A 27874-nucleotide genomic window follows, 5' to 3' on the forward strand; every position below is an offset into this window, starting at 1 on the left:
CTCTCTGCATTGACCCTTAAGTAGCTTCCCTTTCCTCTCTCTTCTCCTGAAAGTTGGGCATATCCTATTCTGTCAAATCTTCCTTTGATTTGTCACTGTTTCTGCCACTCAATTAGACATCACTTTCAAACACGGGTGCTTCCTTCTACAAACTATCTTTATCTCCATAGTTTGGGAATAAAAACATGTACCACCACACCTGGACCTAAGCTTTTCTTTACCTGAAACTTGCTCTGTACCAGGCTGATCTTGAACTCAGATCTGCAGGCCTCTGTCTCCTGAATTAAAGGCATGTCTGTGTTCCACCCAGATCACACAGACCCAGGTCTTTGGATGTGACCTCTTGCCAGGGCAGCCAGGCTCTGAATTAATATTCCCCTCCATGACCTAATGGGAGGCTTCGAGCCAGTGGATTGAGCCTGAGCCTGAGTCTGAGTAGGAGCTCCCCCTGCCCCTGAAGGCACAAGGGACTTCTTCCAGTGGAATCTTCTGCTAGTGGACTTATTTCTCAGAAGCAGTAGTAAAACAAAACAAAATGGAAACGGAAGTTGAATGGAATTGCTTACTACTCGCTGTTGAGGTTTTAAGGGGATCCGGCGAGAATCACATGTGGGAGGTTGCATAGGTAGTATTTGCTGATCACTGGACTACGTAACCTTGGCGACCTCATTACAGTGTGAGCTCGCACTGCCCTCCTGCCGGAGCGGTGGTGTGACGAGACAGTGCAGGATCCCTTCCTTTGGTTCTCAGACAATCCCTAGCAAGAACAATGCCAGCGTTGCTGTTACTCTTTTGTTCATGGTTAAGGAAATCATCCCAAATCACAGAGCAGCGGAGAGCAGGGCCGCAGGAGGGGAAGGACCCTCTTGTTTAGGAGTCACCATACGACTTTTTTAGTGGCCTTAGAGAAGCCTGGTCAATACAGGAGCGTGTAGTTTACAGAGTGAGGCGGTCCAAGAGGCAGGTAGGACCCAAGGCGAGATGGTGGAGTCTCGTGGGTTTGCTGTAACCACTGAGGTGCCAGCCGAGTGTATGCGCATGCACACATGGGGCAGGAAGAGGATGGAGAAGTGGTGGGAACAGAGATCAGAGCCCACACAGGGCCAGTGCTTCCCCGGCAGAAGGTCCTGCTTGGAAATGGTTCTTTATCTTCCTTTTTCTGAATGGCACTCCTGAGCTGAGAGGCAGGCACTGCTCTCCAGGATGCCCAGAACTGTGGCCGGATGGTTGGAGAGGGGCCGGAGCCTCCGAGAGAACCCAGACAAATGTCGGCCTCGGGTGACCGCATTTAGACGCTTGGCTTGGTGAGAGCTCCCCAACAGAAGGCTTAGGGTGGCTCTTCAAGGATGGTATGATAGGGACCAGACAAATGCTCTGAGATGTAAAGGAGTGTATAGTTTGTGTGTGTGGATGTGTGTATGTGGAGAGGGTGGGGTCATCCTTTCAGTGAGCAGTTACACCTGGCAAAGCTTCTGAACAAAACTGGATACAGTGAGCACCTACACTAAAAGGAAAACAAGGGTGGGAGGGCCAGGGAACGGAAGGCAGGTGGGTAGGAAAACATGGAAGGCACAGCGGATGAAAGGGAGGTACAGAGAGGCCGGGAGGAGCCTAGCCTGGACGTGAATAATCCGGGAAAGCTAAGGTGGCTGTCCTGGCCCAAGCGTGTCACGAGTACTAGGATCAGAGCGCACATGCTCCAAACCTCTCTTTTCACCGTCAGCCACCAAATTCGTCCTTTGGCGCCGGCTGTATTTACTGTGCCCCGACCCCCACCCCGGAAGGCAGGGCCTCCTCTCGCCTTCTCCCTTGCTTCCTGAGCCAGTTTCTGCAGGCAGCCGACCCATCCCGTGGGTCATGATGCTTTAGAGCCTCCATTTCAGAGGTGGGTGATTCCAGTCTCTCCTGCTCGCTTCTGTGGGCGCGTGTGACTCCTCCCCCCACCCCCGACCTCACTCATGGACTCCGCGTTCCATGTGTGAGGGTGAGTGTTCCGTGGGCCCTGGCTCCCAGCGGCTGTCACTGACACTATCAGAAGCTTAAAAAGCCCCCCGCGCGGAAATCACAGCGTCTTTGTTCTCGCTGTCTTCCAGTGTCATCTTGCATTACCACATATAAGAAGACGCCACCTCCAGTCCCACCCAGAACCACCACGAAACCTTTCATTTCTATCACAGCCCAGAGTAGCACTGAGTCTGCGCAGGACGCATACATGGACGGACAGGGCCAGCGCGGAGACATGATCAGCCAGTCTGGCCTCAGCAACTCCACCGAAAGTCTGGACAGTATGAAGGCCCTCACGGCTGCCATCGAGGCGGCCAACGCCCAGATCCACGGCCCCGCGAGTCAGCACATGGGCAATAATGCCGCGGCTGTCACCACCACCACGACCATAGCCACTGTCACCACCGAGGACAGGAAGAAAGACTTCAAGAAGAACCGATGCCTCTCTATCGGGATCCAGGTAACCGCTCCCCGTGCCCTTGAAATGCCACCCCGACGCTGGCAAGAAACGCCTCTCCCTGTTTCTTCCCCACGTCGCCACTTTGCCGCGGGGAATGAGAGAGCCGTGTGTAGGATGAGATTTTCACGTTAGTGGTGCTGGCTCTTTTCTTGACCTTGCTCCACGTGACCAAAATCACAGAGATGCTTTATCTGAAGCTCTTAGTGGCTAAAGGGAAGGTGTGGGACAGGGGGCGGAGCAGGGTTGAACACTGTGGTGTCACCAGTCGTGGTGACACAGACTTTTAAGCCCAGCACCGGGAGACAGAAGCAGGCAAAGCTTGGTGAGTTCAAAGCCAGCCTGTTATTCTGCCTCAACACACACAAATATACAAAGGACGGTTGCAAGTTTGAGGCCATCTTAGGACAGTTTCAGCTGCAGATGCCTTTCTTAAAACAAGTCAAAATACTAAAAAATAAAAATAAAAATAAAACAAACAATTGCAGCTGCGATTCCTTTGCATGCTAACTCAAAATGCACTCAAGTCTCTCAGGGGTAGGTTGAGTCTCAAAGAGTCGAGGAGCTGTATCGTGGCTAAGCACACTTGCTGTTCTTGCAGAAGACCTGCGTTTGTTCTCCACACCCCGCTGGTAACTCACAACCATCTATAACTCCAGTTCACGAGGATCCAGTGCTCTCTTCTGGCCTTCTCAGTCACTCACCTGGCACATACAGGCTGGCAGACTCTAACTCATATTTTATTAAAAAATGTTTTTTCATAGGTTGTATTCTAATCATGGTTTCCCACTGTCCAGCTTCTTCCAGATACCTTCCCACCTCCCCACCCAAATACATACACACACACACACACACACACACACACACACACACGCTCACTCACACACTCTCTCTCTCTCATTAGAAAATAGGCACATAAAAATAAAATAAATAAAGTAGAAGCAAACAGAGCAGAATAGGACAAAACAAACAAAAAGGAAATTTAAAAAAAAAAAGAGCTAAAGAAAAAGCCTAAGAAACACACAGAGGGGCTGGAGAGATGACTCAGTCAGTGGTTAAGAGTGTCTGCTCTTTCAAAGGACCAAGGTTCAATTCCCAGCACCCACATGGCAGCTCACAACTGTCTGTAACTCCAGTTCCAAGGGATCTGACACCTTCACACTGATGCACATAAAATAAAATTAAGTAAATTATATTTAAGAAGAAAGAAACACACACAGAGGCAGACATGCATTTGCACATACCAAGCTCCCATACAAAACACAAAATCAGAAGATATAATATATAGGTAAAAGATCTGTAAGATAAGAAAAAAAAAAAAAAACAACAAAAAACACTCAGGCAGGGGGCCGGGCAGGGGCCTGCCATTGAGTGTGGCTTGTACAGCCAGAGAGACTCCATTGGAAAACAGATTTCTCCTTTGCAGGCATGGTGCATTGGAGATGGCTTCTGGGTTAGGGCGGGGCTTGGGCCCACGTCTCCCCTCAGCACTGGTGCCATCTGCCCCAGACACACGCAGGCCTGTGCACGCTGCTAGGGAGTTCGGTGTGTGCTGTGACTAGAAGGCATTATTTTCTTGGTGTCTTCCATGCCAAAGAGTGCGGAGGTAGCTCAGTGGGAAGAAGTACTTTCTGCCAAGGCTGGCAATGTGCGATCAAGCTACAAATCCAGGAGGTAGAAGGAGACCCCCCCCACCTGAAACAGGTCATGTCACCTCCACACACATGCCCACACTCACAGACACACTCATACCCACACTCACTCATACTCAACAATACTCACCTTCATACACACACACTCATACACATACACTCACACACACACAATACTCATACTCGCTCACACTCAACAATACTCACCTTCACACACACACACTCAAACACACAATACTCACCTACACACACACACACACACACACACACACACACGATACAAAAGTCTATAAAGGAGCTGCAGTCATCACCAGGTGGCCTTATGCCCGATCCTATTCCTATTGAAGTATCACGTGGGAACAAACTGTAACTCACAGTTCACAGACGTGGGCGGCCAAGGGCAAAGGGACGGCTTTGGGGGAAGCAAGGACGGACCCCAGCATCACGAGGAAGGAATGTGATCAGTCTTGGGGTCACTGTTGGCTCTTTAATCATGCGTTTCATGAAACTACAGTAGCCAGCTCTTCGCAGATGGCTGCCCTCCTTCCTTTCTCCGGAGCCTATTCCACACAGGGACATCGTTTATTATGTCAGAAGTTTCCTAAAATAACACCTAGCCAATCTGCTTTGCTTTTGTTTGTTTGTTTTGTTTTTTTCATTAATTAATTAACTTATTTACTTTACATTCCAGAAGGAAGTTCCACTACCTCCTTTCCTCTCAGTCCCTCCCTTTTCCCTTTCCTCCCGTCCCCTTGTGCCCCTCTTGGAGAAGGGGAGACCTCCCCTGGGTATCGACCTGCCTTGGCATCTTGCTTTGGTTTTTTAATTGTGTGTATGTGTGTGTGTGTGTGTGTGTGTGTACACACACTCCACACATATGCACACTTGCAACAGCACACACTCACATTTGCAACAACACACACACACACACACACACAGAGGTCAGAGGGCAGCTTTCATCACTTGATTCTCTCCTTCAACCTTGCGGGTCCTGGGTATGAAAGTCAGGTCATCAGGCTTGGCGGCAGGTACCGTTCCCCACTGAGCCACTTTGTTTTTGAACACCCATCGGGGTGACCTCACGCAAATTTCCTCCTGTCAGAGAAAATGCCTCTGTGTCTGTGGTGCCTTCTGCCGGTGCCTGTTGGAAGGTCATTTCTTGACACGGCAGTGAGCCCTGGTCACACTGAACCCACTCTTGGCACATCTGAAAGCCAGGATGATGAGTCTTTCCCTCGCGGAGAAGTCAGATGCCCTCTGGTAGCCCCCAGATGCGAGTGGTCAGGTCTCCCAAAGGGCGGGCCGCACTGAAGCCTGGGAGTAGATGACCGAAGAGGAATCAAGATTTAGTGTGAGCCCCTGCCCACCTCTCCCTGTTCCCTCCCACAACCAAAGGGTCGGATCCTCCTGTGCTTGTGGAGCAAACGGTGAGGTTACATTACCAGCACTAGGAGAGAATGGAGATTTTTCATTTTTCATTTTTCGTGCGTGGACAAGAGGAGTGGAGGAATATGTATGCTGAGCACAGACGTGCAGGCCAGAAAAGAACTTGCAGGGGTCTTGCTCACCCAAGAATGGCTTCTTCAGACCTCTAACTTCCGGGCCTGGGAGATGGCTATCTGGGGGTGGGGGGCGAAGGCTCCCGATCTAGGCCTGATCTGCTGAGTCTAAGTCCAGCACCCAGGGCAGAAGGAGACAACCAGCTCCTGCAAGCTATCCTCCCAGCGCCAGGCGAACACGTGGCAGGCACCCGGCCCCAGCCCACACCACAGACACACACAGTCCATGTTCCTGTGAGGGCGGCTGTCTGGTGGACACAGGTCTCTGTTTGGGATGCCGGGCATTTGTGCAGTGGCCGTTTGTGGTGGCGGCACAGCTACGTGAAGGCGCTCACTGCCGCTCCACCCTGCAGGTCACCGTGGTTACACACACCTCACGGCGGTGGTTACAACGAACGCCTGCCTTTCTGTGTGGCACTAAATGATGGCCCTGGAATGCTGGCGTGCTTTCATTTCCTCGGTTTTCAGTCCGTTCCTTCTTCAGACTTCTTCGATAGGTGACGCGTCTTTATCACCCCAAACTTAAAACACTGCTTAGATTTTGTTTACTTGTGTGTGTGTGTATGTCTATGTGGCTGCGCCTGAGTGCGTGTCTGGGTACCGTGTGCGTGTAGGAGCCTGCAGAGGTAAGAAGGAGGGCATTTGGAACTGGAGTGACGGGCAGTTGTGAGCATGCGGATGCTCTGCAAGAGAAAGTCCTCCTAACCTCAGAGCCCTTTCTCTAGTCCCCAAAACTTATTTAAATAATATATGTAACAACAAGACTCCTCACCAGTGATGATCAACAGCCAATCAGTTCTTTTTTTTTGGGGGGGGGGGAATCAATATACTCAATATTCTAGCAAATATGTTTTACTTATTTCTCTCTCTCTCTCTCTCTCTTTTTTTTGGGGGGGCCCTGTTGTTGGCATGCACCTTACAATATTCTATACTTTGCTTTAATTTGTTTGTTTGTTTGCTTGCTTGCTTGGGTTTGTTGTTGTTGTTGTTTTTGGTTTTTCAAGACAGGGTTTTTCTTTGTAGCCTTGGCTATCCTGGACTCACTCTGTAGAGCAGGCTGGGCCTGAACTCACAGGAATCCGTCTGCCTCTGCTTCCCTGAGTGCTGGGATCAAAGGTGTGCGGCACCACACGCGGCCGCTTTAGATTTTTTGCTTTGCTGCATTTTACTACATTTTCAGGACCGCTAATTTATTTATTGTGTGCATGTGTGTGGCAGGCTTACTTCGGTCGTGGCCTGCTCGTGCAAGTCAGATGACAGACTGTGAGAGCTGTTTCTCTCTTTCTGGCACTCGGGTCCTGGGGATTGAACTCCAGTTGTCAGGTCGCAGGAGCTTTTACCTGTTGGGCCACCTCGACAGTCCTCCTTTTCTCTTTTTTCTTTTTCTTTCTTCCTTTTTTTAAGACAGAGTTGGCTTCTCTGTGTGCCCCTGCCTGCTCTGGAACTCAGTCTGTACACCAGGCTGGCCTCAAACCCACAGAGACCTGCCCGCCTCTGCTCCTGAGTGCTGGGCTCAGAGATGTGCGCTCCGCTGCCCGGTCCGGCCCATCTTTTTTTCCTGTAGCGTGTGTTGGGTGTGGGTGAGACAAGCTGTCATGTAGCCTAGAATGCCTTCCAACTCGCTGTATAAAATTAGACTCCTGGTCCTCCCACCTCCAAATCCCAAATCCTGGGATTACGGGTGTGGATTACAGGCGTGCAACACCACACTGGGTTTATGTGGTGCTGAGGAACCGGTCCAGGGCTACACGCCTGCTCGGCAAGCAACCAGCCAACGGAGAGCTACATCTCCATTGCCCTTTCAGTGTTTTCCCTGGTAATTTAGAACCTCCAGGAACACGCTTGTCTGTGACACTCCCTCCTAATAGGGTGCTCACAGGAAATCATACACAGTTACCCCTCGATATTCATGTGTCTGGTATACACAGAATGCTTCCGGCTTTGGAAGTAGATAAGAACTGTATTTTGTTAAAATGCAGCAGAGTCGGGGCTGGCAAGATGGCTCAGTGGTGAAGAGCGCCTGCTGCTCTTGCAGCGGACTCGGGTGGGTTCAGTTCTAGCACCAACTCAGTGGCTCACAACTGCCTGTGACAACAGTTTCAGGGGACCAGTTACCCTCTTCTGGCCTCCTCAGGCCCTTGCACATACTTGGTAACATACACACACTCTAGTGCACACACGTACACATTAAAAAAAAAAAATGTTCCCAGGGAAGGTTAGTAGAATCAGAGAGCACGCAAACAGTGCACAAATATGGACCAGGGGGGTTAGAACTCGCAGACCGCTCCTGTCACCTCCCAGAGGCCCGAGGTGAAAGTGCGTCTGTCTGAGGCGCGGAAGAGGACCAACTCTGTTTGCTTGGTGGTTTCTTCAGGTGGACGATGCCGAAGAGCCTGAGAAAACAGTGGAGAACAAGGCGTGCAGCAAGTTCCAGTCGGTGGGCGTGCAGGTGGAAGAGGAGAAGTGGTGAGTCCATGGCGTCTGCGCTTCCGCTGGATGCTGGGGGTGGGGGAGCTCCCTCCCCATGATGAGCCTGCAAGCCCTCTCTGATCCTTGCACTGAGGTTGGGGGTGCTTAGAAAGTGCCAGTCAGCACCCGGTGTCCAGGCTGGCACCCTGGACAGCACGCGCGTTTGAGCTTTGGTTGCCGCAGTAGCTGAAGCGTGTGCTTTCCCACAAACGCTGATTGGGAATGTGGAACTGCCAAAGGGCCCTCTCCACAAAACTTTCCAGCCGTTGTTTATGCTACTTTTATTAGTAGTGTCATTTTGCTGCTGTTGTGAAGACAAAGTTGCACTACGTAGTGCTGGCTGACCTGGGCTGTAAACGAAGCTGGCCTCAAACTCACAAAGACCAGCTTGCCGCTGCCTCCTGAGTGCTGGGCCTAAAGCTATGCACCATTCCCAGCCACTCTGTTTTTTTATTTTTTTTTAATTGTGTATGTGTCTGGGTGCTTGGGAGTACAGGTGCGCGCACACACACACACACACACACACACACACACACACCGAACACGTGCATGCACAATAAATAAATGTAAAAAAGGTTTTTGTTTGTTTGTTTGTTTGCTTTTAGTACATGGGGCCCTTCTTTACACTGATTGTAAAGCAAACAGTGTATAATCTCAGTATTCGGAAGTGGGAAATTTAGAATTTCATAATATCACAGAGTTCCATTGCTGGATGTCAGTATGTTATAATTTTTTTAAACGAGTTTCTGTGATGCTATGGCCTCATCTGTCCTGTTGCCACGGAGCTGAGACTGAACAACACACGGGACCAGTTTGGGTTCCCAGAACCCACAACCTTTGGCTCACCATTGCCTGAAACTCCAGCTCTGGGAGTATAGCCATATGCCCTTCCCCCACTGCTTGTATCCACTCCCCCCCCCCCGCCTGAGCTGAGGGGCCTTGACCATAACCCTTCATACTTGTGTGCTTCTAACAGTCAGTTTCCCAGGATTCCCTGCATTTCAGGAGCTGAGAAGTCACCACTGTGCCTTTCTAATAAATAAAAATCTGAACAAGCCAAAAAAGCATGTCCTAAATCTACTAATGGAGCAAAAAAAAAATGTGGAAAAATGTGACCGGACCCCTGCTCCACCTACATACACACACACAGTCCAAATTAGAGAAACAGAAGACAAAAACCAGACACAGACAATCACAACTATGGGAGGGAAGGCAAGGCCACAAGCAGAAACCAGTTCTGGGGAGGGGAAAACCGGAACTGTCACCAAATTCCAGGCACCTCAGAGAAAACTGTCCAGGCGGAACTTAGGACACCACCATTTCTTTGTAAATTTTACCTCCAGGAAGTCTCCTGGGTCTGCACACTGAACGCTGAGGGACAGTGTTGGCAGCAGGAAGAGGAAAGGGAAGGGAACCATTTTGAAACTAGGCCTGCACTCAGCAGAAACCATGTCTTGTGGCTTCTCTGTGCTGGAGATCCATCCTTCTGGGGAAGGGAGAGTCTCTGCCCCCCTCAGCTTCATGCATGGGGGAAAGGATAGCCCAGCCTCCCACACCCCACCTCACCCCCTTACCCATCTTATCCCAAATAAGAGAGAGAAATAACTTGAGGAATTCCCATGAAGTCACAGTCCAGGGGACAGGGCACCAAGGGGGTAAGACAACACTGGCTATTGGAACAAGCCTCTTCGCCACACACCTTTTCAAGACTGACTCAGGGCCCCGTGACTGTGGTTCCCCTCAGACTGTACATCATTACCATGTCAGGACAAGGTAAGGCACCCAAATGGTGAAAGACATGGTGTGAAGAGATTGGGGAAAACATCCAAGTGAAGGAAAGAGGCAGACAGGCTGGAAACGCAGACTAGACTATCTGACTATCTGACACAAGAACAAAGCAAAGTATACTTAGGCAGAAAACGCCAGAGAAGGGGACGGGGAAAGGAGGACAGAAATGGCATTTGAGGCAATAACCGCCAAGAAATCGTCCCATAGTAATGTCAGACGTCAGGCTACAGATCCGGTAAGTGCAAAGAGTACCAGACAAGAGATGGAATGGAGAGTTTAAGGTGTTGAGAGAAAAACACCACTGACTTGGACAGCTCTATGAAATCATCTCCTAAAGTTAAGCTAGGCCAACTGGCACAGGCCAAGAGTAATCCCAGCTACCCGGCGGTCTGATTCATGTAGATGGTGAGTTAAGGGCGTAGGTGGTCTCTATGAGGCCAGTGTAGACAAGTTTTGGGGAGCCTATATCATGAGGCTACACACCTTTAATTCCAGCATTCAGGAGGGAGAGACAGGTGGATCTGTGTGAGTTGGAGGCCAGCCTGGTCTACACATAGGGAGTTCTAAGCCAGCCAAGGTTATGTAGTGAGACCCTCAGCCTCCCAAAAAACAGATAAAAGATGGCTCTGTGGTTAAGGGTACTTGCTGCTCTTGCAGAGAACCCAGGTTCAGTTGCTAGTGCCTGCATGGTAGCTCCCAATTCTCCATATCTCCAGTTTCAGAAGATCCAATGGGCAGTGACCAGATCTCGGTGCTGGGGAAAGAGCTGGGAGCCCTACATCTTGGTTTGCAGGCAGCAGAGGGAGACTGTGTGTCTCAGTGAGTGTAGCTTGAGCATAGGAGACCTCAAAACCGCCCCCACAGTGACACCTCCTCCAGCAAGGCCACCCCTCCTACTAGTGCCGCTTCCTATGAGTCAACCACTCAAACACGTGAGTCTATTCAAACCACCACAGGTGGGAAGCAAAAGAACAGAGCAAGTAAGACCTAAGGAACACCATCGTCTGGTAATACGGAGGTGCTAGCTGCACCAAATATAATCGCGGTGGAGGACTTTGATGAGGGTGCTATGTATCTAAATCTAAAGAGGGACTTCATGGGGAAAAAAAAAATCTACATTTTATAGAATTTTGCTATGTGAACTCCAGACTGTTCCCCGGAACTTGGATCTATTAATTGTGAACGAGAGGCTGGATAATGTCAGCATTGGCGGTTGTCCTGGGTGTGCTGTTTATCAGAGCGGCGCCTGCAAGGAGGCTGCTCTCCTCGCTCTGCTAGTATATAGGAATGACCACAGAGAATAGCTATAGAGACCAAAGCCGTAAGAAAGCAGGGCTGGCAAGATGGGCCGGCGCACAGTGTCACCTAGCCTGCTGACACGATGCAGAAGGACAGCTGCCTCCAACTTCCACGTGTGGACGACGGGTCACACGAGCATGGGCCCCACAAATACTAAATAAATGCAATGACATTTTTTTTTAACCAATATTAACTGCATGGTGTGGACACACACGTCTTTAACCCCAGCATTCAGGGGCAGAAGCGGGTGGATTTCTATGAGTTTGAGGTCAGGGTAGTCTACAGAGCTACTCCCAGGACAGCCAGGGCTACACAGAGGAACCCTGTCTTGAAAAACAGAACAAACACAAACAAACAAAGGAAGCAATAGGATAAAGACCTCTTTAGAAATAAGAGAAAGGGCTGGAGAGATGGCTCAGAGGTGAAGAGCACTGGCTATTCTTCCAGAGGAACCAGGTTCAATTCCCTGCACCCACACAGCAGCTCACAACCTCCTGTGACTCCAGTTCCAGGAGAATCTGATGCCCTTCTCTGCCTGTCATGGGCACCAGGGAAGTCCGTGGTACACAGACATACATGTAGGCAAAGCACCAACACATAAAATAAAACAATAACTTAAAAAGAAAAGTTCATCTCGATCTTAGATTTTTCCTTCAAGAACAAGCAAGCACAGTCAAGCAACCTGTCTTCCTAAATCAACACCCTGGTGTTGTCCCTCTGTAAGAATGCTGGCTGTCATAGAGCAATGGCATGCCTTCATAGGGAAAGGCATTTGCCACAGAAACCTGATGAGGAGTTCAGTTCCTAAAACCAGGCTAAAAGTAGAGAAAGAGAGAGATCCATCTTCTCTGACCTCAGCAAGCCTACACATACACACACACACACACACACACACACACACACACGTAGTAAATTTGTGCCCACAGAGACCAGAGCCATCGGATCTTCCGGAGCTGGCGTTCTAGGCAGTTGTGAACCATCTTACTGGGGTGCTGGGAACTGGACTAGGTTCCTCTGGGAGAGCAGTATGAGCTCGCAACTGCTGAGCCCTCAAAACGCTTTTTTTGAAAAAGTATTAAAGATACTGGGTGTGGCCAGGCAGTGGTGATGCACAGGCCTTTAATCCCAGCATTTGGGAGGCAGAGGCAGGCGGATCTCTGAGTTTGAGGACTGCAGATTGAGTTCCAGGACAGCCAGAGCAACACAGAGAAACCAAAACCACTAAATGAATAGACAAGCTAATTAATTCCCTGGAAGGGCTGACAGTCATTATAGTGCCTAGCCTTCTAGAATATCTTTCCACCGGTCACTTTGTAGTTGGCTTTTCTGTGAAGTAAATAAGCATTTCAATGCCTGTTTCTGAAGGAGTTGCTTTCATCTTCTGTCTCTTATAATTCCTTTTCATGATTCTGCTGGTGGCAGTTCATTTAGATACCGTCTTACAAAGCAACGTTGGGCAGTTGAGATTCCGTCCTGAGGACTGGGGACGGCCCCCACCCCCCAATTATTCAGTGTTAATGAGGAGCCAGCTGTTTTCACACTGAATCCCCGATAACAACAATCCAGGCTTCCTTCCCCAAACACACTGACAGGGTAAGAAGGGGCAACCCCACAAAAACTGAAAAAAGAAAGAAAACAGAGGCAGAAGAAAGAAAGAAACGAGTATGTGGGCATTCAGGAGACTCCCTGCCTTTTGAGTGGTCACAGTTTAGGTACACAATCAGCCTTAAAAAAAAAAAAAAAAAAAAAAAAAAAAAAAAAAAACCACCTGGCTGATTGTTTACTGAGCAGGAGACTTCAGAGCTCCGAATTAAAATAAATCAGTTCTTAGTCAAGAGGTATAGAAGCAGGATGTGCGAGGCACAGAGGTCTGCTTCAGGAAGCGGTGTGGACGTGGGCCAGCACAGAGCTGTCGAGCAGCTGGCGCATCCTCAGAATACCGTGGGTAGCAAATTGCCACATCCTTTCTCCTGGGCAGCCTCACGGTAGGGGCCATGCCCAGAGGAATGCTCTCCAAAGGTCATTGCTTGAATGGCCTGGGTCGTTTTGCAAGGAGACTGTTCTCTTCGGCTTAACTCATCACCAGCTATGATCCCCAGCTCCTGCTCCACGCTGCAGGCCAGCTAGTGGCACTGACCGACAAGAGCACAAGGCACATGTGTGCGCACACCCAGAGCGACTCCTGCAGACCTGGGTGCAAGCCCTGCTGCCTCTGTCCCATCCTCTCTCCCCCTTTTGACTGCTCTCAGGAATCCCTGTGAAGTCTTCTAGGCTTTCAGGCTGATAATTAACAACTCCAGGAAAGTAATCCTTTCTGTGTACCAAGGTGAGAAAGCCCAAGGCTCCCAGGGGGCTCCCCTTTCCCTGAGTAACGACTGTATTAACCCAGCAGCTTTAAACTGCCCTTTGTTACATGAGCCCACTGGTGATTCTGACCCCAGCAGCGGACACAAAAAGGGGAGGTGATTACTGTCTTCATGATGAAAGGGCTATGCAAATTTACTCAGAGGCAAAGATATAGTGACATGGTACGTTTATAACTGGTAGGCTTCAGAGTTAATTGGAAAAACAAAAGCTGCCTGGGTCTGTGTGCCTGTGTCTCTTCTCTTGACATTGTCTTTTAAAATAAGGATTGTGTACTATTGAATAATTCAGTTAATACTAACAAAGAAGGGGGGGGCAAGAGCAGTGAATGTTCTGGCAATTGCCGTGGGTTTGATTCCCAGCACCCACATGGCAGCTCCCATGTGCTCTAACTACAGTCCCAGGGGATCTGATACCCTCTTCTGGTCTCTGAAGACATCAGGCACACACGTGGTACACAGACATACAAGCAGGCAAAACCCCATACACATAAAATAATAATTTTTTTAAAAAAGAACGTCACAACATAAGCTTCCTCTTTATTATATTAAAAACTCATGCCAATTAGCTCAGCACAGGCTACTGAGCCTGAAGACCTGAGTTTTATCCTTGGGACCTATATGGTCCCTAAAGAGAACGAAGGTGCATAAATGGTCCTCTGACCTGTCCACATACATACTGGAATACATGCACACCTCCACACATACACCCATAAACACATGCAAAACAAATGTTTAAAAAATGTAAAGCACGGACTTGCTAGTTTGGTGTCACACAACTTTGAGCCCAGCATTCCAGAGACAGCGGTAAGAGGACCTCTAAATTCAAGGCCACTCTGTTCTACACCGTGAGTTCAAAGACAGCCGGAAGGTAAAGACTCTGACTCAAAAAAGAGAAAAATAGAAAGAAGCCGCCTCCTCCTCCTCCTCCTCCTCCTCCTCCTCCTCCTCCTCCTACTTCTCCTCCTCCTCCTCCTTCTCTTCCTTCCTTCTTCTCCTCTTCCTTCCTTCTTCTCCTTCTCCTCCTTCTCCTCCTCCTCCTCTTCCTTCCTTCTTCTCCTCTTCCTTCCTTCTTCTCCTTCTCCTTCTCTCCTCCTCCTCCTTCTCCTTCTTCTTCTTCTTCATCTTGGTGGATGTTCAGTGTTAACTCATTAGAGCTTTGATTTTAATTTCTCTAATGTATAATGAGTTATTTTTTTTTTCATGTGTCCATTGGCCAATCTCTTTGGACAGTCTCTATTCAAGTCGCTTGTCTTTTTATATAAATCAGGTTGTTTCTTCATTCATTATTCAATATTTTAAGAATTCTTTGCATATTTTACAGGACAGGTCTTTATCAAATTTAAAATGTACCATTTTCCCACACTCCATGAGCTGGCTTCCCAATCTCTGTATAGGGTGTTTAGAGGCAATAGAGTTTTGCTTTATTTAGTTTTTTTAATTATTTTATTTCAGGTGCATTCATGTTTTGTCTGCACGTATGTCTGTGTGAAGGTGTTGGATCCCCTGAAACTGGAATTAGAGGCAGTAATGAGCTGCCATGTGGGTGCTGGGAATTGAACCCAGGTTCTCTGGAAGAGCAGCAAGTGCTCTTAACCTCTGAGCCATCTCTCCAGCACTGGCAATAGAGTTTTTAATTTTGAAAAAAGTCCAGCTTATCTCTTTGTTTGTTGCTTATATTTTTAGTATCCCACTTAAGAAATCATTACCAAAGGGCTGGGTAGGTGGCTCTGAGGTTAAGGGTACTGGCTGCTCTTCCAGAAAATGGTTTAATTCCTAGCACCCACATAGCAGCTCACAACCATTTATAATGTCAGTCCCAGGGGATCCAATGTCCTTTTCTGACCTCCCTGGACACCAGGCATAAATACAGTGCACAGACATACATGCAGACAGAACACTCACACACATAAAAATGAATTCATTAATTAGGTTTCTCTATGTAACCTTGGCTGTCCTTGAACTTGCTCTGTAGACCAGGCTAGCCTCAAACTCATAGAGATCCACCTGCCTTTGCCTCCCAAGTACTGGGGTTAAAGGCATACACCACTGCCTGATTTATTTTTTTTTTTAAATCATTACCAAACCCAAGGTCAATATTTGGGTGTATATATTCTTCCAATACTATTTTATCCTTAGATCTTAATTCAGTCTTTGATTCATTTTTTAATGTGAGTCGAGGTAAAGATGCGAAATTATTCTTTTTCACGTGGCTGACATTCGCTGATTTGTTCATGTATTTACTGGAGGCGGGTAGAGAGATAGCTCAGTGGTAAAGGGCACTTGCCATTTTGGCAGAGGACCCCAGCACCCACATGGCAGCTTCTCGTGTGATTCCAGGAGATGTGACACCCTCCTCCAGTCTTTGAGGGCACCAGGCACAAACAAGGTACACATAACACACGCAGGCACCCACATAGACACAGGAAATAAAAGCGGATATATTTCAATAACATAAGTAAATACATAAATGTACCTGTTTGTGGAGGGAACAGGGTGTCACTGTGTAGCCCTGGCTGCTTGGAAACTCACTAAATAGACTAGACTGGCCTTGAACTCACAGAGGTCCTCTTGCTTCTGCCTACTGAGTACTGGGAAGGTGCGTGTCACCACGTCATCTGATTTTTTTCTTTTTAATGTTAACTTGAGCGTGTATTCCATTTTTGTCATCCCGTATCTTTTCCACAGAGCTTTGAATTTGATTGACTAAAGTTTAGTTGCATTTTTGTATCTATATTCATGAGGGATATTGTTCTGAAGGTTTTTTGGTTTTGTTGTTGTTTGCTTGCTTGCTTGTTTCTTTGTTGGGTTTTTTAATTTTGTTTTGTTTTGTGTGCTTTTGGCAAGGTCTTTGTGTCCTTGGTATCAGAATAAGGCTATTACTGAGTTAGGAATTAGTTTTTCCCTTTCAGCTTTTTGCAAGATTTTGTGTAAAATTTACATGTTTCATTACATTTTATTGAAGTAAACAGTATGTATTTTACTTATTTGTCTTGTAACCATTCATTTGAGGTAGAGTCTCATGATGTAACCCTGGCTGGCCTGCTTTATAGACCAGGTTAATCTTGAACTTAAAGCAAAACTTTTGCCTCAGTCTCCTGAATGTTGAGATTTCAGTGGGCATCACTATACTGTGAACACACACACATACACATATATATATACATATACATATATATGTATACGCATATATATGTACATACATATACATATATATGTATATGTGTATATATATAGGAGTAAAACCTGTAGAATTTAAGAAGCAGGTTACATGCCTCCAACGTGCAACGTCCTAAGGAAAAGCGTAGACAAGGGGGATGAAATTAAAGCAAACCCCAACAGGACAAACACTCAGTCCTGTAGCTCCATGTCTGAAACATGCTGAGGTGATGAGCGCCCCGGCAGGTTTAAGGAGCCCCACCTCTGCGGCCCGTTCATTCGCAGGCCACACGGCCTCTCTCAGTGAGCATGGCTACGCTGGACTTGGAGTGCCTTGGCGGCTGTGCACAGTGAAATCACTCCTTAACAAATCATGTCTGTGGCATCCCTGTGCAAACAGAGTATAAGGAGGCACCCTCTTGTCAAGGGAAAAGCTTCAAAAGCGACTACGTTTTTCTACTCTTGAGCTTTCCATGGATGAGGTCTGACCAGTTCCTAAGATGTCCCCTAAGACATCTTTCTTATTGTCCCAATGCAAAAACATCTAGCTCCTTTTTAATGACAGTAAGCTCTTCAGAAACCACAGACTTTTAGTTTTCTTTCAACAGGATCTTACTCTCTAGTTCTGAACTCATGGCTTGTGAGTAGTCTTGAACTTGTGACAGTCTTCCTATTTCCTAAGTACTGGGCTCACAGCATGAGCCACAAAGACTTAGGACAATGACAAGATAGAGACTAGTTCTTTGCCCGATTCTAACATGAATAGCTTCTAGTGGGTTTCCCAATGGAATCTTCATTCCCATCTGAAACATCACAACATAATGTTGACTGTCCACATTTGTGTCAATACTCTGGTCTTCTGAATTTTTATCAGAATTGCCTGTTTGACTCTTCTGGTAATTGTGGGGATTCTCTGGGCTGCAAGTCCATACTCTGCCAAATTCCTCCTTCAAACCAGTTTCAAAGGCTTTAGAACTACATGGTCAGATTTTAGTCACAGTAGTAACCCTAATTCTGGAACAAATTTTCTGCATTTCTTATGTCTTCTTGCTTATCTGTGTTGCTTTGATCAAAAAATCTCAGAGACCAGCTTCAAACAGCAAAGATTACTTTTTCTTACAGTTTCAGGAGAATCAGTTCATGGCTGCTTGGTCCCATGTCCTTGGGCAGGGCTCTCACTGTACTGGGAACATGTGATGAGGTCCTTCAGCTCATGGCAGACAAGCATCAGAGAACTGAGGGAATAAAAGTTACCCTCAGTGGTGTGCCCCCCCCTCCGTGACCAAGCTCCCAAGCAAGGCTCTATTTCCCAGAGTTTCCATCACTTCCCAAAACAGTTCCTCAGCCAGGGATCAGGTATCCAACACATTCCCTATTCAGACCATGATTCTGCTCCTACTACCCCTTTCCCACTGTGCTAAAAACAAGAGTATGCTGACTATAAGCAAGAAAGCTAGGCTGGCATTAAAATGTGCTTGAGAATTGCATATGGTGACTGTAATCTCACACATGGGAGTTATGAACTTGAGACCTGCTTGGACTGCATCATTAGATACTCGATCAAAAAATAAATCCACTTGCAAATGACTGCTGCCACTCCAGCAGATCTGCAAACACAGACGTTGTCAAAGAAAGCACTGCTCATCTGTGGTGAGAGCCAACTCCTCATCTGCAGGAACAAAAGCTTCAGTGAACAAACAGAATTCCCATGCCTTCAGTTTTCTATCAAAATTGGCTCCATTTCCATCAGGGTCAGGAGTTCAGGGTCAGCCTGGGCTGCATAGCAAGCCTGAGGCTACATCTGAGCCTGTGTATTTGTTTGTTTAGTGGGCAGGTAGGGGCATGTGTGACTGTCAGGGGAAAGCTTACAGGCGTTAGTTGGTCCTCTCCATTGTATGGGTCCAGGGATTCAGCTTAGGTCATCCGGTTTGGTGGCAGGTGCCCTCACCCAGGGAGCCACCTAACCAGCTCCCAAGACCCTAGATTTCAAAACAAAACAAAACAAAACAAAAAGAGCTCAGATCAGACTCATAACTGGGTGTAACAGGCTCCATAGAAACCGCACTGTTTCCTTTGACCACAATGACAGCTGCTATAAAAGATCCCCCCTTTGATCACGGGTGACTTCAGAGTGTAAATATTTGAGCTTTTGGTGATTTCATCTAAATGAGATATTAAAACAAAAAGTAAAAAATGAGGGGCCTGAGAGCTTTCTTAAGCCTAACACTATATTCCTGTTTTGCCCACCCAGAAATGTTGGATTCGTCCCACCACTCACTGTCTCATTGAACAGCTACTAGCCAGTACCCACCCTTCTTAATTTCTTTCCTTTGCTTACCAATGATGAAACCTAATCAGGCAGTTCCTAACAGTGCACCTGAGTTTTAAAGGTGTGACCCTCAGCGGGTTCAAATTTCAAAAGCCTGAGATTTAGCCCAAACCCACGGTGGCCTCAAAGGTATGGCCCTTTCTGGGGCACCACTCCTGACCCGTCCTCCTTCTCTTCTTTTTTCTTTTCTCCTTCCCCTTTTCTCTCTTCCTTCCTTCTTTCTCTCCTATCTTCCCTCTTTCTTCCATTTTGCATGTTTTGTTTTGTTTTTAACAGAAAGAGAACAACTACCTATGACTTTCACGTCACCAAAGCGGTGTCAAATTGTGTCACTGGGGCTGAAGTGACGGCTCAGCAGTTAAGAGTGCTCGATGCTCCTGTAGAGGACCTAGGTTGGTTTCCCAGCACCCACACAAGGGTTAGCAGCTCTCTGGAAATACAGTTGCAGGGGATCTGACTCCCTTCTCTGGCCTCCCGAGGCACTGCAGGCAGTTAGTATACACAAGGCACAACCAAAACATCCACAGACATGAAATAAAAATAAACTCTTCTTAACTGTTAGTGAGACATCTCACTCCTCTGTTAGTTACCTTGGGGTCAGTGGCCAAAGGCTGGGCCCAGTTCCGGTCACTAAGGCAGAGCAATTTCTTCTGGAACTTTCAAAAGAGAAACAAATTTCCCCATAGTGGCTGCCATCAGTGATATTCGAAGCTTCCCAGCTCATCCTAAAGGAAGACTGGCCATGCACAGGTCCTCTCAAAACCTGCTGGGTGCTCCCTTGCCCACTGTCCTTACGCCCCTTCCTCTGCCTTTGCTAGTGTATCACTCGTAGTCCACATGGAGCCTGTCTTCATGTTGGAAACCCGCACCTTTTTCTTTGGCTCAGGGAGCTCTCTGGGCAAAGGTATTAGATCCATGGAATTCAAATAAGCAGTGAATGCATCCCATGAGGAGCTTCGCAGTCCACATAGAGCAAGAATCTACATAGAACACTCTTGTTTGATTCACTCATGGGGCAGTGCTGGGGTCGGGGTGGGAGGTTTTCTGAGTGAGCTATACGTCACAGCTGGGTTCTGCCGTGCTGAGTTTTCCCTTGGAAGCTCTGACTAGAGAGAGGACATTTGTAGAGGAGTCTTGACCTCAATCTCCCACCCCTTTCTTTTGTCTTTTCTTTTGTATAATGAATTGTGTCGTTGAGCATTTCCTCAAGATCCAACTATACCCACTCCTAGTCTCAAGTACACAACAAGGACATCTTTATCGGAAACGGTGCCAGCCCACAAATCACCAAGGAGGCTGTGGCACGGGAGGAATACATTTCAGATCCCACATAAGCCTGGAACAGGAGCTTGGTGGGGGAAGGCTGAAGGTTCCTAAGAAGACCAGCCCAGGATACACATTTCCAACTCCGTGGCCAGATTTAGGTCTGAAAGACACCTGTTATGTAAATAGAGAGATAAAGCCAGGCAGGGACCAGGGGCTGGGGGCTCTGCCATGGAGTGACTTAGTCTCTCTTAAAATGCCCACGTGGCTTGAATGCCAGTAGCTGAATGCCAGGCAGACCCAGACGGTAAACACAGACATGTCAGGATGAAAGCACAGTTCTGTAGGTGAGCACCTGACTAGCACGGATGGCCCAGGGTTGAAACTCCAGCCCTTCCACACACACATACTGAAGATGGCAATGCTTAGCTGTCACTCCCCACCACCCCCACAAGAACCTGTGTTCGTTTGTAATCTGCTCCATAGAGAAACATGGTGGCAATGGCCTAGAAAGTCCTTTAATCAGAAACACCCACTTGTTAACCCAGGGACACCAGGGCCCCAGGCCAGACTGCTTCAGAACACACCGGGCATTGTCTGCCCGCACTGGATGATGCAGTCGCTGGTGGCTGGCTCTCAGCATCCTAGATCTGCACCCTGGCTGGGCCCATTCAGCAGTGTGATCCGCCACACACTGCCTCCAGGTCAGCGGGGAGGAAGAGCTTCCGGACCGGGAATCGGTCGGGATCAGGCTCAGCTTTTAGGGTAACCCCTTCACAGAGACTAATCTGTGACCCTTTCCTGTGTTCCTATCAGCGGTTTAGAACAATCACAACTTGGTCAAGCCCTTCACCCACATGCGGCTCCGCACTTGAAAGACTCGGGAGCAGTTTTGTGGTGCAGAACGTCCTTTGAAAGCTCCGAGTGGAGGAAAGCGTTTGCTTACTAGGAGTTTAGGGGTGGGAGGCACAGCTTGCGAGGGACGCTGGAGTTCAAAGGCACCGCCTTTAATCCCAAACCGTTTTCATTTCGCTTAACTTTTATTTCTTTCTGGGTGGCTAAACTGCAAACTTCTATAATCTACTGCCAAGTCATTTTTCTTAAGAAGGTGGATACATTACCCCATCCACAGCCGGGGGACGGCCCTCAGGAATGCTGGTAGGACAGCGTTGCACGGCTGAAGGCAGAGCGGAGAGTAGGCCACTGTTTTCTCTAGGGAGCAGATTCTTTCCCTGGCCAGTGTGCGCTGCTGGAACACAAGTGGGACGAGTAAATTTGGAAATCTGATCCCCTGGCAACCAGAGATATTGGGAAGAGGAGACTAAATGGTTCTGCGGTTGCAATGTTTGTGTTAGTAGAACAGCCAAAACGTCAGCCGTGGTGATGAACACTGTCCAGGTCACACGCAAGCGGCTGATGACGAAGCTCAACGTTAGGAAATAATGTTTAGGGACAAAGTGGAAGAAATACAGAAACAGCCAAGAAGTGAGTGGAATATTTTACGAACAATGTTCTGCCCTTCCTTGTTAAAACTAAGAGACGTGTTTGTTTTTTTGTTGTTTTGGTTTTTTTGATCAGTTAGGGCCATAAGCTGGACTAGGGAGCCAGACTATGACACCGTTCTGCTTGCTTCTTTCTTTCTCTCTCTCTCTCTCTCTCTCTTTCTTTCTTTCTTTCTTTCTTTCTTCTTTTCTTTCTCTCTTTCTTTGTTTCTTTTGTGAGACAAGGTTTCTCTGTTTTATCTCTGGCTGTCTGTAGAACAGGCTGGGTTTGAACTCAGAGATCCACCTGCCTCTGCCTTCCTAGTGCTGGGCTTAAAGGCATGTGCCACCTCCGCCCAGTTTTTTTTTTTTTTTTTTTTTTTTTTGTCTTTTTTTTTTTTTTTAAGATTTATTTATTTATTTTGTGTATATAAGTGCTCTATCTTCACATACACCTGCACGCCAGAAGGGGGCATCAGACCTCAGTATAGATAGTTGTGAGCCACCATGTGGTTGCCATGAATTGAACTCAGGACCTCTGGAAGGGCAGACAGGGCTCTTAACTGCTGAGCCATCTCTCCAGCCCCCCACAAAGAGACTTCATAACATTACTTTCAAACTTGCACACCATACACAACTTCCTACCCCACCTCCCACACATATGTCCATGCTTTGACTCTTTAGAGTATTAATAACTTATAGAAGTAACCAAAGCTGATCATGTTAACAGACTGGATTTCTTTTATTTTGTTTGTATGTAGTGGTGGGAAGCGGGGTGCTGGAGAAAGCTCTGGCTGTTCTGGACCTCTCTATGTAGACTAGGCTGGCCTTGAACTCACAGAGATCCACCTGCCTCTGTCCCCCAAGCACTGGGATGGATGTAATTTCTTAAGAGAGTAAGTGGTGAGGTGAGCTAAACTGAATGGACTAGATCTTGATGTATACGACTGTCTTTACTCTTTTTTGTCTGTCTGTCTGTCTGTTCACTGAGACAGGGTTTCTCAGTGTAGCTCTGGCTGTCCTGGAGACTTCCTATGTAGACCAAGCTGGCATCAGACCCACAGATAACCTGCCTCTCTGTTTCGCAGTTGTTGGGATTCGAGGCGCGTGCCACCTCTGCCAGGCACCTCTGTCTTTACTCTTAATATCAGCACAGACCAGTCCTCCACACAGCTTTTCCTTCTCATAATTCTCTAGAGGGAAATGTGGGGTGTTTTTGTTTGTGTTTGTTTGTTGTTTCGTTCTGTTGGTTTTGAGATAATGGCCCTTTTGATTACTTGATTTAACTTGTTCCTGTGCTGGTTGGACCGTACTTTATTTTGGTAGACTACAAGCCTTAGCTTTAATTGGCTTCCACGGGTTAATCCGGGAGGATTAAGTGAAAGTCCGAGATGTTTATCACTGCACAGACTTTGCTTAGCCTACCGTTCCTTAAGGTTTGCCCTGTCGGGTATGAAACATTAACTGGAAATCAACTGGCACACGAACTCACAAAGTGGCACAGTTAGGAGCTACCTGAGGAAGCTTATCACATCATGCGCATCAGAGCAGCTTCAGTAAAAAACCAAGGTGCTGGAGAGGCGGTCCAGTGGTTAAGAACACTGGTTAACAGTGGTCGTGCCCCTTTGGGGAGGACTCAAGTTTGACACCCGCCTGGTGACTCACAGTCATCCACAGTGCTGGCTCTAGGAGACCCAAAACCCCTGGCCTGGCCTGTGGGGTCCCCAGGCATTCTCACGGTGCACATCCATCCATCCATGCAGGCAAAACACTCAAGCACAGAAAATAAAAATAAATAAATTTTTTTTTTTAATGTCTGCTGCTTAAGCACGAGGACCTGAGTTCAAATCCCCAACACCTGTGTGCCTGCCTGCCACACTAGCACTCCAGGGGCAGGGACTGGGTCCTCTTTGCGACCCGCTGAACCCCAGGTTCAGCGAGAGGCTCTATCTCACGGGAATAAGGTGGAGAGTGATGGAGCAGGATGCCCGGTATCTTCCCCTTGGGCAGCGGTTCTCGGCCTTCCTAATGCTGAGAACCTTTAATACAGCTCCTCGAGTTGCGGTGACCCCCAAACCATACAATCATTTTCGCTGCTACTTCATAACTGTAATTTTTGCTGCTGTTATAAATCATAATGAAAACATCTGATATGCTTGATGTTTAATCTGTGACCCCTGTGAAAGGGCCGTCGATTCCTCCAGAGGGGACACATCGAGACCCCCAGGTTGAGAACTGCTTTGGACAAGTGTGTGCCCCCACACATACGCACATATATCAAACATGCAAACACACTCATACACACACACACTACAGAAAGGAGGTGTTAATGGGCTATAGAGGAACTGGTACTTGAACCCACCACAACCCTCTCACAATCCACACTGGAGACAGCCAGAACTATTCAAACAAAAAACACTGTTGCCGTGATTATCCATATCCAGTGCTCCGGAGGCAGACGCAGGTTGATCTTTCTGAGTTCAAGGCCAGCCAAGGCTACTCAGAGAAACTCTCTCTTGAAGAGAGAAAGAGAGAGAGCACCCAGGTTCAGTCTGAACCTGTTAATAAGCAGTTTTTTGCCACCTTTGAAGAATAATTGTGGAAAAGCAGATCAAAGGCATTTGGGAGGGCAGCCCTGGAGAACTCTAGAACTCTAAGCTGATCTTATCCTGAAGACTTTGAACCACATTATTATATGAACCGACAGGACTGACAGGTGAACGCCTCCCAAGCAAAAAGGTTTATGATTTTAAGGGAAACCTAACAAGTGCTTAGAAAAACATCTTTCCCTAAGAGGTATCCCTGGGAAAACGCAGGAATTATGACAGTCTTGGCCAAGCCTGTGTTGCGTTCCTCTCCCCATCTGTAGGAAGATACATAAAAATTTAATTGAAATGCTTTGCTCCCCCAGTAGCCATTCTGAAGGTCTCCCTCTCCCTCAACTGGGGAGGAAGTCAGACACTGATCATCAAGGGTGACTTCCATAGTTCCACGTTTTCTCCCTCCTATAAAATAACTCTACACATGCTTCTTTTTTCATATTTAACCAAGGTTTAGATGGGTGGAAACCAGAGTATTCACCTCACAGATCACCCCCCCCAGCTGTTCCTCCAAACACCCAGAACGGAGAAGATGGGACGACACCCCTTGTCGCACCCACCAAAGCACACAGGATATAGTCACACTTCAGTAAATATCCTGGAACTGAATCTCTCTTCTCTTCTCTTCCCAGCTTCCGCAGATTCACTCGGTCCAACAGCGTGACAACTGCAGTACAGGCCGACCTGGACTTCCATGATAACCTGGAAAATTCTCTGGAGTCTATAGAGGACAATTCGTGTCCCGGCCCAATGGCCAGACAGTTCTCCCGGGATGCCAGCACCTCCACAGTCAGTATCCAGGGTTCAGGAAACCACTATCATGCCTGCGCAGCCGACGATGACTTTGACACGGATTTTGACCCCTCTATCCTGCCTCCTCCGGACCCCTGGATTGACTCTGTCACAGAAGACCCTCTGGAGGCCGTTCAGAGGTCTGTGTGCCGCCGGGATGGCCACTGGTTCCTGAAGCTTCTCCAGGCAGAGCGAGACCGCATGGAGGGGTGGTGCCAGCAAATGGAGAGAGAAGAGCGAGAGAACAACCTCCCGGAGGACAGTAAGTAGCACCGCTGCCCAGGTCTGTGACTGTGGTGTGGGCCACACCGGTTTGTGCTGGTGGGCTTTCCTGTTTTTGTTCTCGTCAGCTCAACCTGTGTGACCTTGTTTCACCCTCCAAAGCCAAATCTGTGGAAGGGCTGGGCAGTTCCAGCTGAAAGAGCAGGAACTTCTAGACAGCACAATAAAGAAGAGAGCCACTGGGCAGATGCTCCATCCTCCAGCTCTAAGATCTGTAGACCCTTCCTCCTCTGAAACACAGGCAATATCCGCTGGCCATGCATGATGGCACACACCTCCAATCCCAGGACCTGGTGCAGGTGGCTCACTGTAAGCTCATTCTCCCCATGATTCCCTGCTCCCCAGAATAACCTTGAAATGTATCTGATCCTAAAGGATTAAAATTAATTCTAACTAGGCTTGAGGTCTATCCCCATCAGGGTTACTGTTGCTGTGATGAAGCACAGGGACGAGAAAGCAAGTTGGGGAGGAAAGGGTTTATTTAGGATCATTGCTCTGCATCGAAGAAAGTCAGGACAGGAACTCAATCAGGGCAGGAACCTGGAGGCAGGAACTGATGCAGAGGCCATGGAGGGGTGCTGCTTACTGGCTTGCTCCTCATGGCTTGCTCAGCTTGCTTTCTTATAGAACCCGGGACCACCAGCCCAGGGGTGGCACCACCCACAATGGGCTGAGCTCTTTCTATCAATCACCAATTAAGAAAATGGCCTACAGGCTTGCCTACAACCCCATCTATGGAAGCATTTTCTTAATTGAGGTTCCCCCTTCTCAGCTGACTTTAGTTTGTGACATAAAATTGTGGACACCTCAGTTCTTTCTGTTACTGTAATAAAATAGATGAAAGCAACTTAAGAGAAAACGGGTTTACTTCAGCACACAAACCACCATTTCAGGGGAAAGTACAGCCGCAGGAGAATGAAACAGCTGGTCACAGTATGTCCCAGCGATCCATTGAAGAATGAATGTATGCATGTTAGTGCATAGCCTGCTGTTTCCTCTCCTCAGGATCCCCTGCCTAGGGGACAGGGCCTCAGCAGCAGGGAGGTCTTTGAACCTCAGGTAACATAATTAAGAGAATCTCTCAAAGGTACACATGGGCTCATCTCCTGGTTGATTCTAAATTTTGTCAGGTTGATAACACTAATAGCTATCATGATGTATATATATATATATATATATATATATATATATATATGTGTGTGTGTGTGTGTGTGTGTGTGTGTGTGTATGTGTTGGGCAATTATAATCTTTATAGTTTTGTTAGTCTTATTAACATACAGTATTAAAATTACAATAACATATAGTCCAGTAGATATTTTTTTTTCAGCCGGTTTGTTTGTTTTGTTTTGTTGAGACAGGGTCTTTCATAACTCAGGCTCTCCTGGAGCTCAGGAGCAAAAGATGACTTTGAACGAACTTTTTCCTACTTCTACCAAATAAGTGCTAGGATTCTAAATCTGTGTCACCAGGCATGACCAGCTGACCACTCCTCTTCCCCCACCCCACCCCACTTTTGACACAGACTCTCACTGTATGGCCCTTGCTGCTCTGGACTTTGCTCTGTAGACCAGGCTGTCCTCAAGCTTACAGAGATCCACCTGCATCTGACTTCCGGGTGCTGGGATTAAAGGTGTGTGCCATTGGGCATGGCCAGCTAACCGCTTTTCTTTTTCAAAGACTTAGTTTTTAATTTCTATGTGTGTTTTGTCTGCATGTATGTCATGTACACCGCATGGGTTTCTGGTGCCCATGGAGGTCAGATGAGGGCATGGGGTCCCCTGGAGCTGGAGGCACGGGTGCTTGATAACCTCCAGATGGATACTGGGAACCAAACCCGAGGTCTCTGTGAAAGCACCAAGTGCCTTTAGCTGCTGAACCATCTCCCCAGTTCCATAGCTGGCCCCTTCTGACTGGTTGAAACTAAACTGCTTTTTTGCCAGTCTATTGACATATCCAGTTAGGTTACTATTCCCTCTATATGAAGTATCCTCTAGGGTAAATTTAGAGCTGTGTAGGAGGCAGCCTCAGGCCAGACTAAGTTCAACTGTACACCAATAATAGTAAGAGTGTGGCTGCCCAGGCCTGGAATCCCTGCACTAGGAAGGTGAAGGCTAGAGAATCAGTCTTCACCTGCATAGTGAGTTCAAGGCCAGGCTGGTCTACAAGAGACTCTGTCTCAGTGTACATAAACAGAAAACTTGGCAAAGGAAAGTCACTAGATTACGTTAGGTCTGAGCGCTCTAAACTGAGGACAAGGTTTATGCTCAGTGTGTATTTTGATCTTCTGTGCTTCTTATCCCCTAAATGAATAACTGTTGGTTTTGTTTTCCTTCTTTCTTTCTTTCTTTCTTTCTTTCTTTCTTTCTTTCTTTCTTTC

At 47.6% G+C, this 27874-nt stretch overlaps 1 protein-coding gene across 13 annotated transcripts in view; it reads left to right on the top strand.

The window, feature by feature from the left end:
- Nucleotides 1-27874, top strand: part of Dlgap1 (DLG associated protein 1) — a 501333-nt gene that overhangs the window by 446669 nt on the left and 26790 nt on the right. For 10 of the 13 annotated variants that reach the window (XM_055610168.1, XM_055610169.1, XM_055610171.1 and 7 more), the window contains 3 exons: nt 2094-2464; nt 8047-8138; nt 25056-25477. In XM_055610168.1, the coding sequence (XP_055466143.1) occupies nt 2094-2464; nt 8047-8138; nt 25056-25477 (885 nt within the window). The remainder of the gene's footprint in view (nt 1-2093; nt 2465-8046; nt 8139-25055; nt 25478-27874) is intronic. The other 3 variants (XM_055610170.1, XM_055610177.1, XM_055610181.1) reach the window with 1 other exon arrangement.

This window comes from Psammomys obesus, unplaced genomic scaffold (assembly GCF_907164565.1).
Source record: "Psammomys obesus unplaced genomic scaffold, mPsaObe1.curated_primary_1811, whole genome shotgun sequence".
NCBI lineage: Eukaryota > Metazoa > Chordata > Mammalia > Rodentia > Muridae > Psammomys > Psammomys obesus.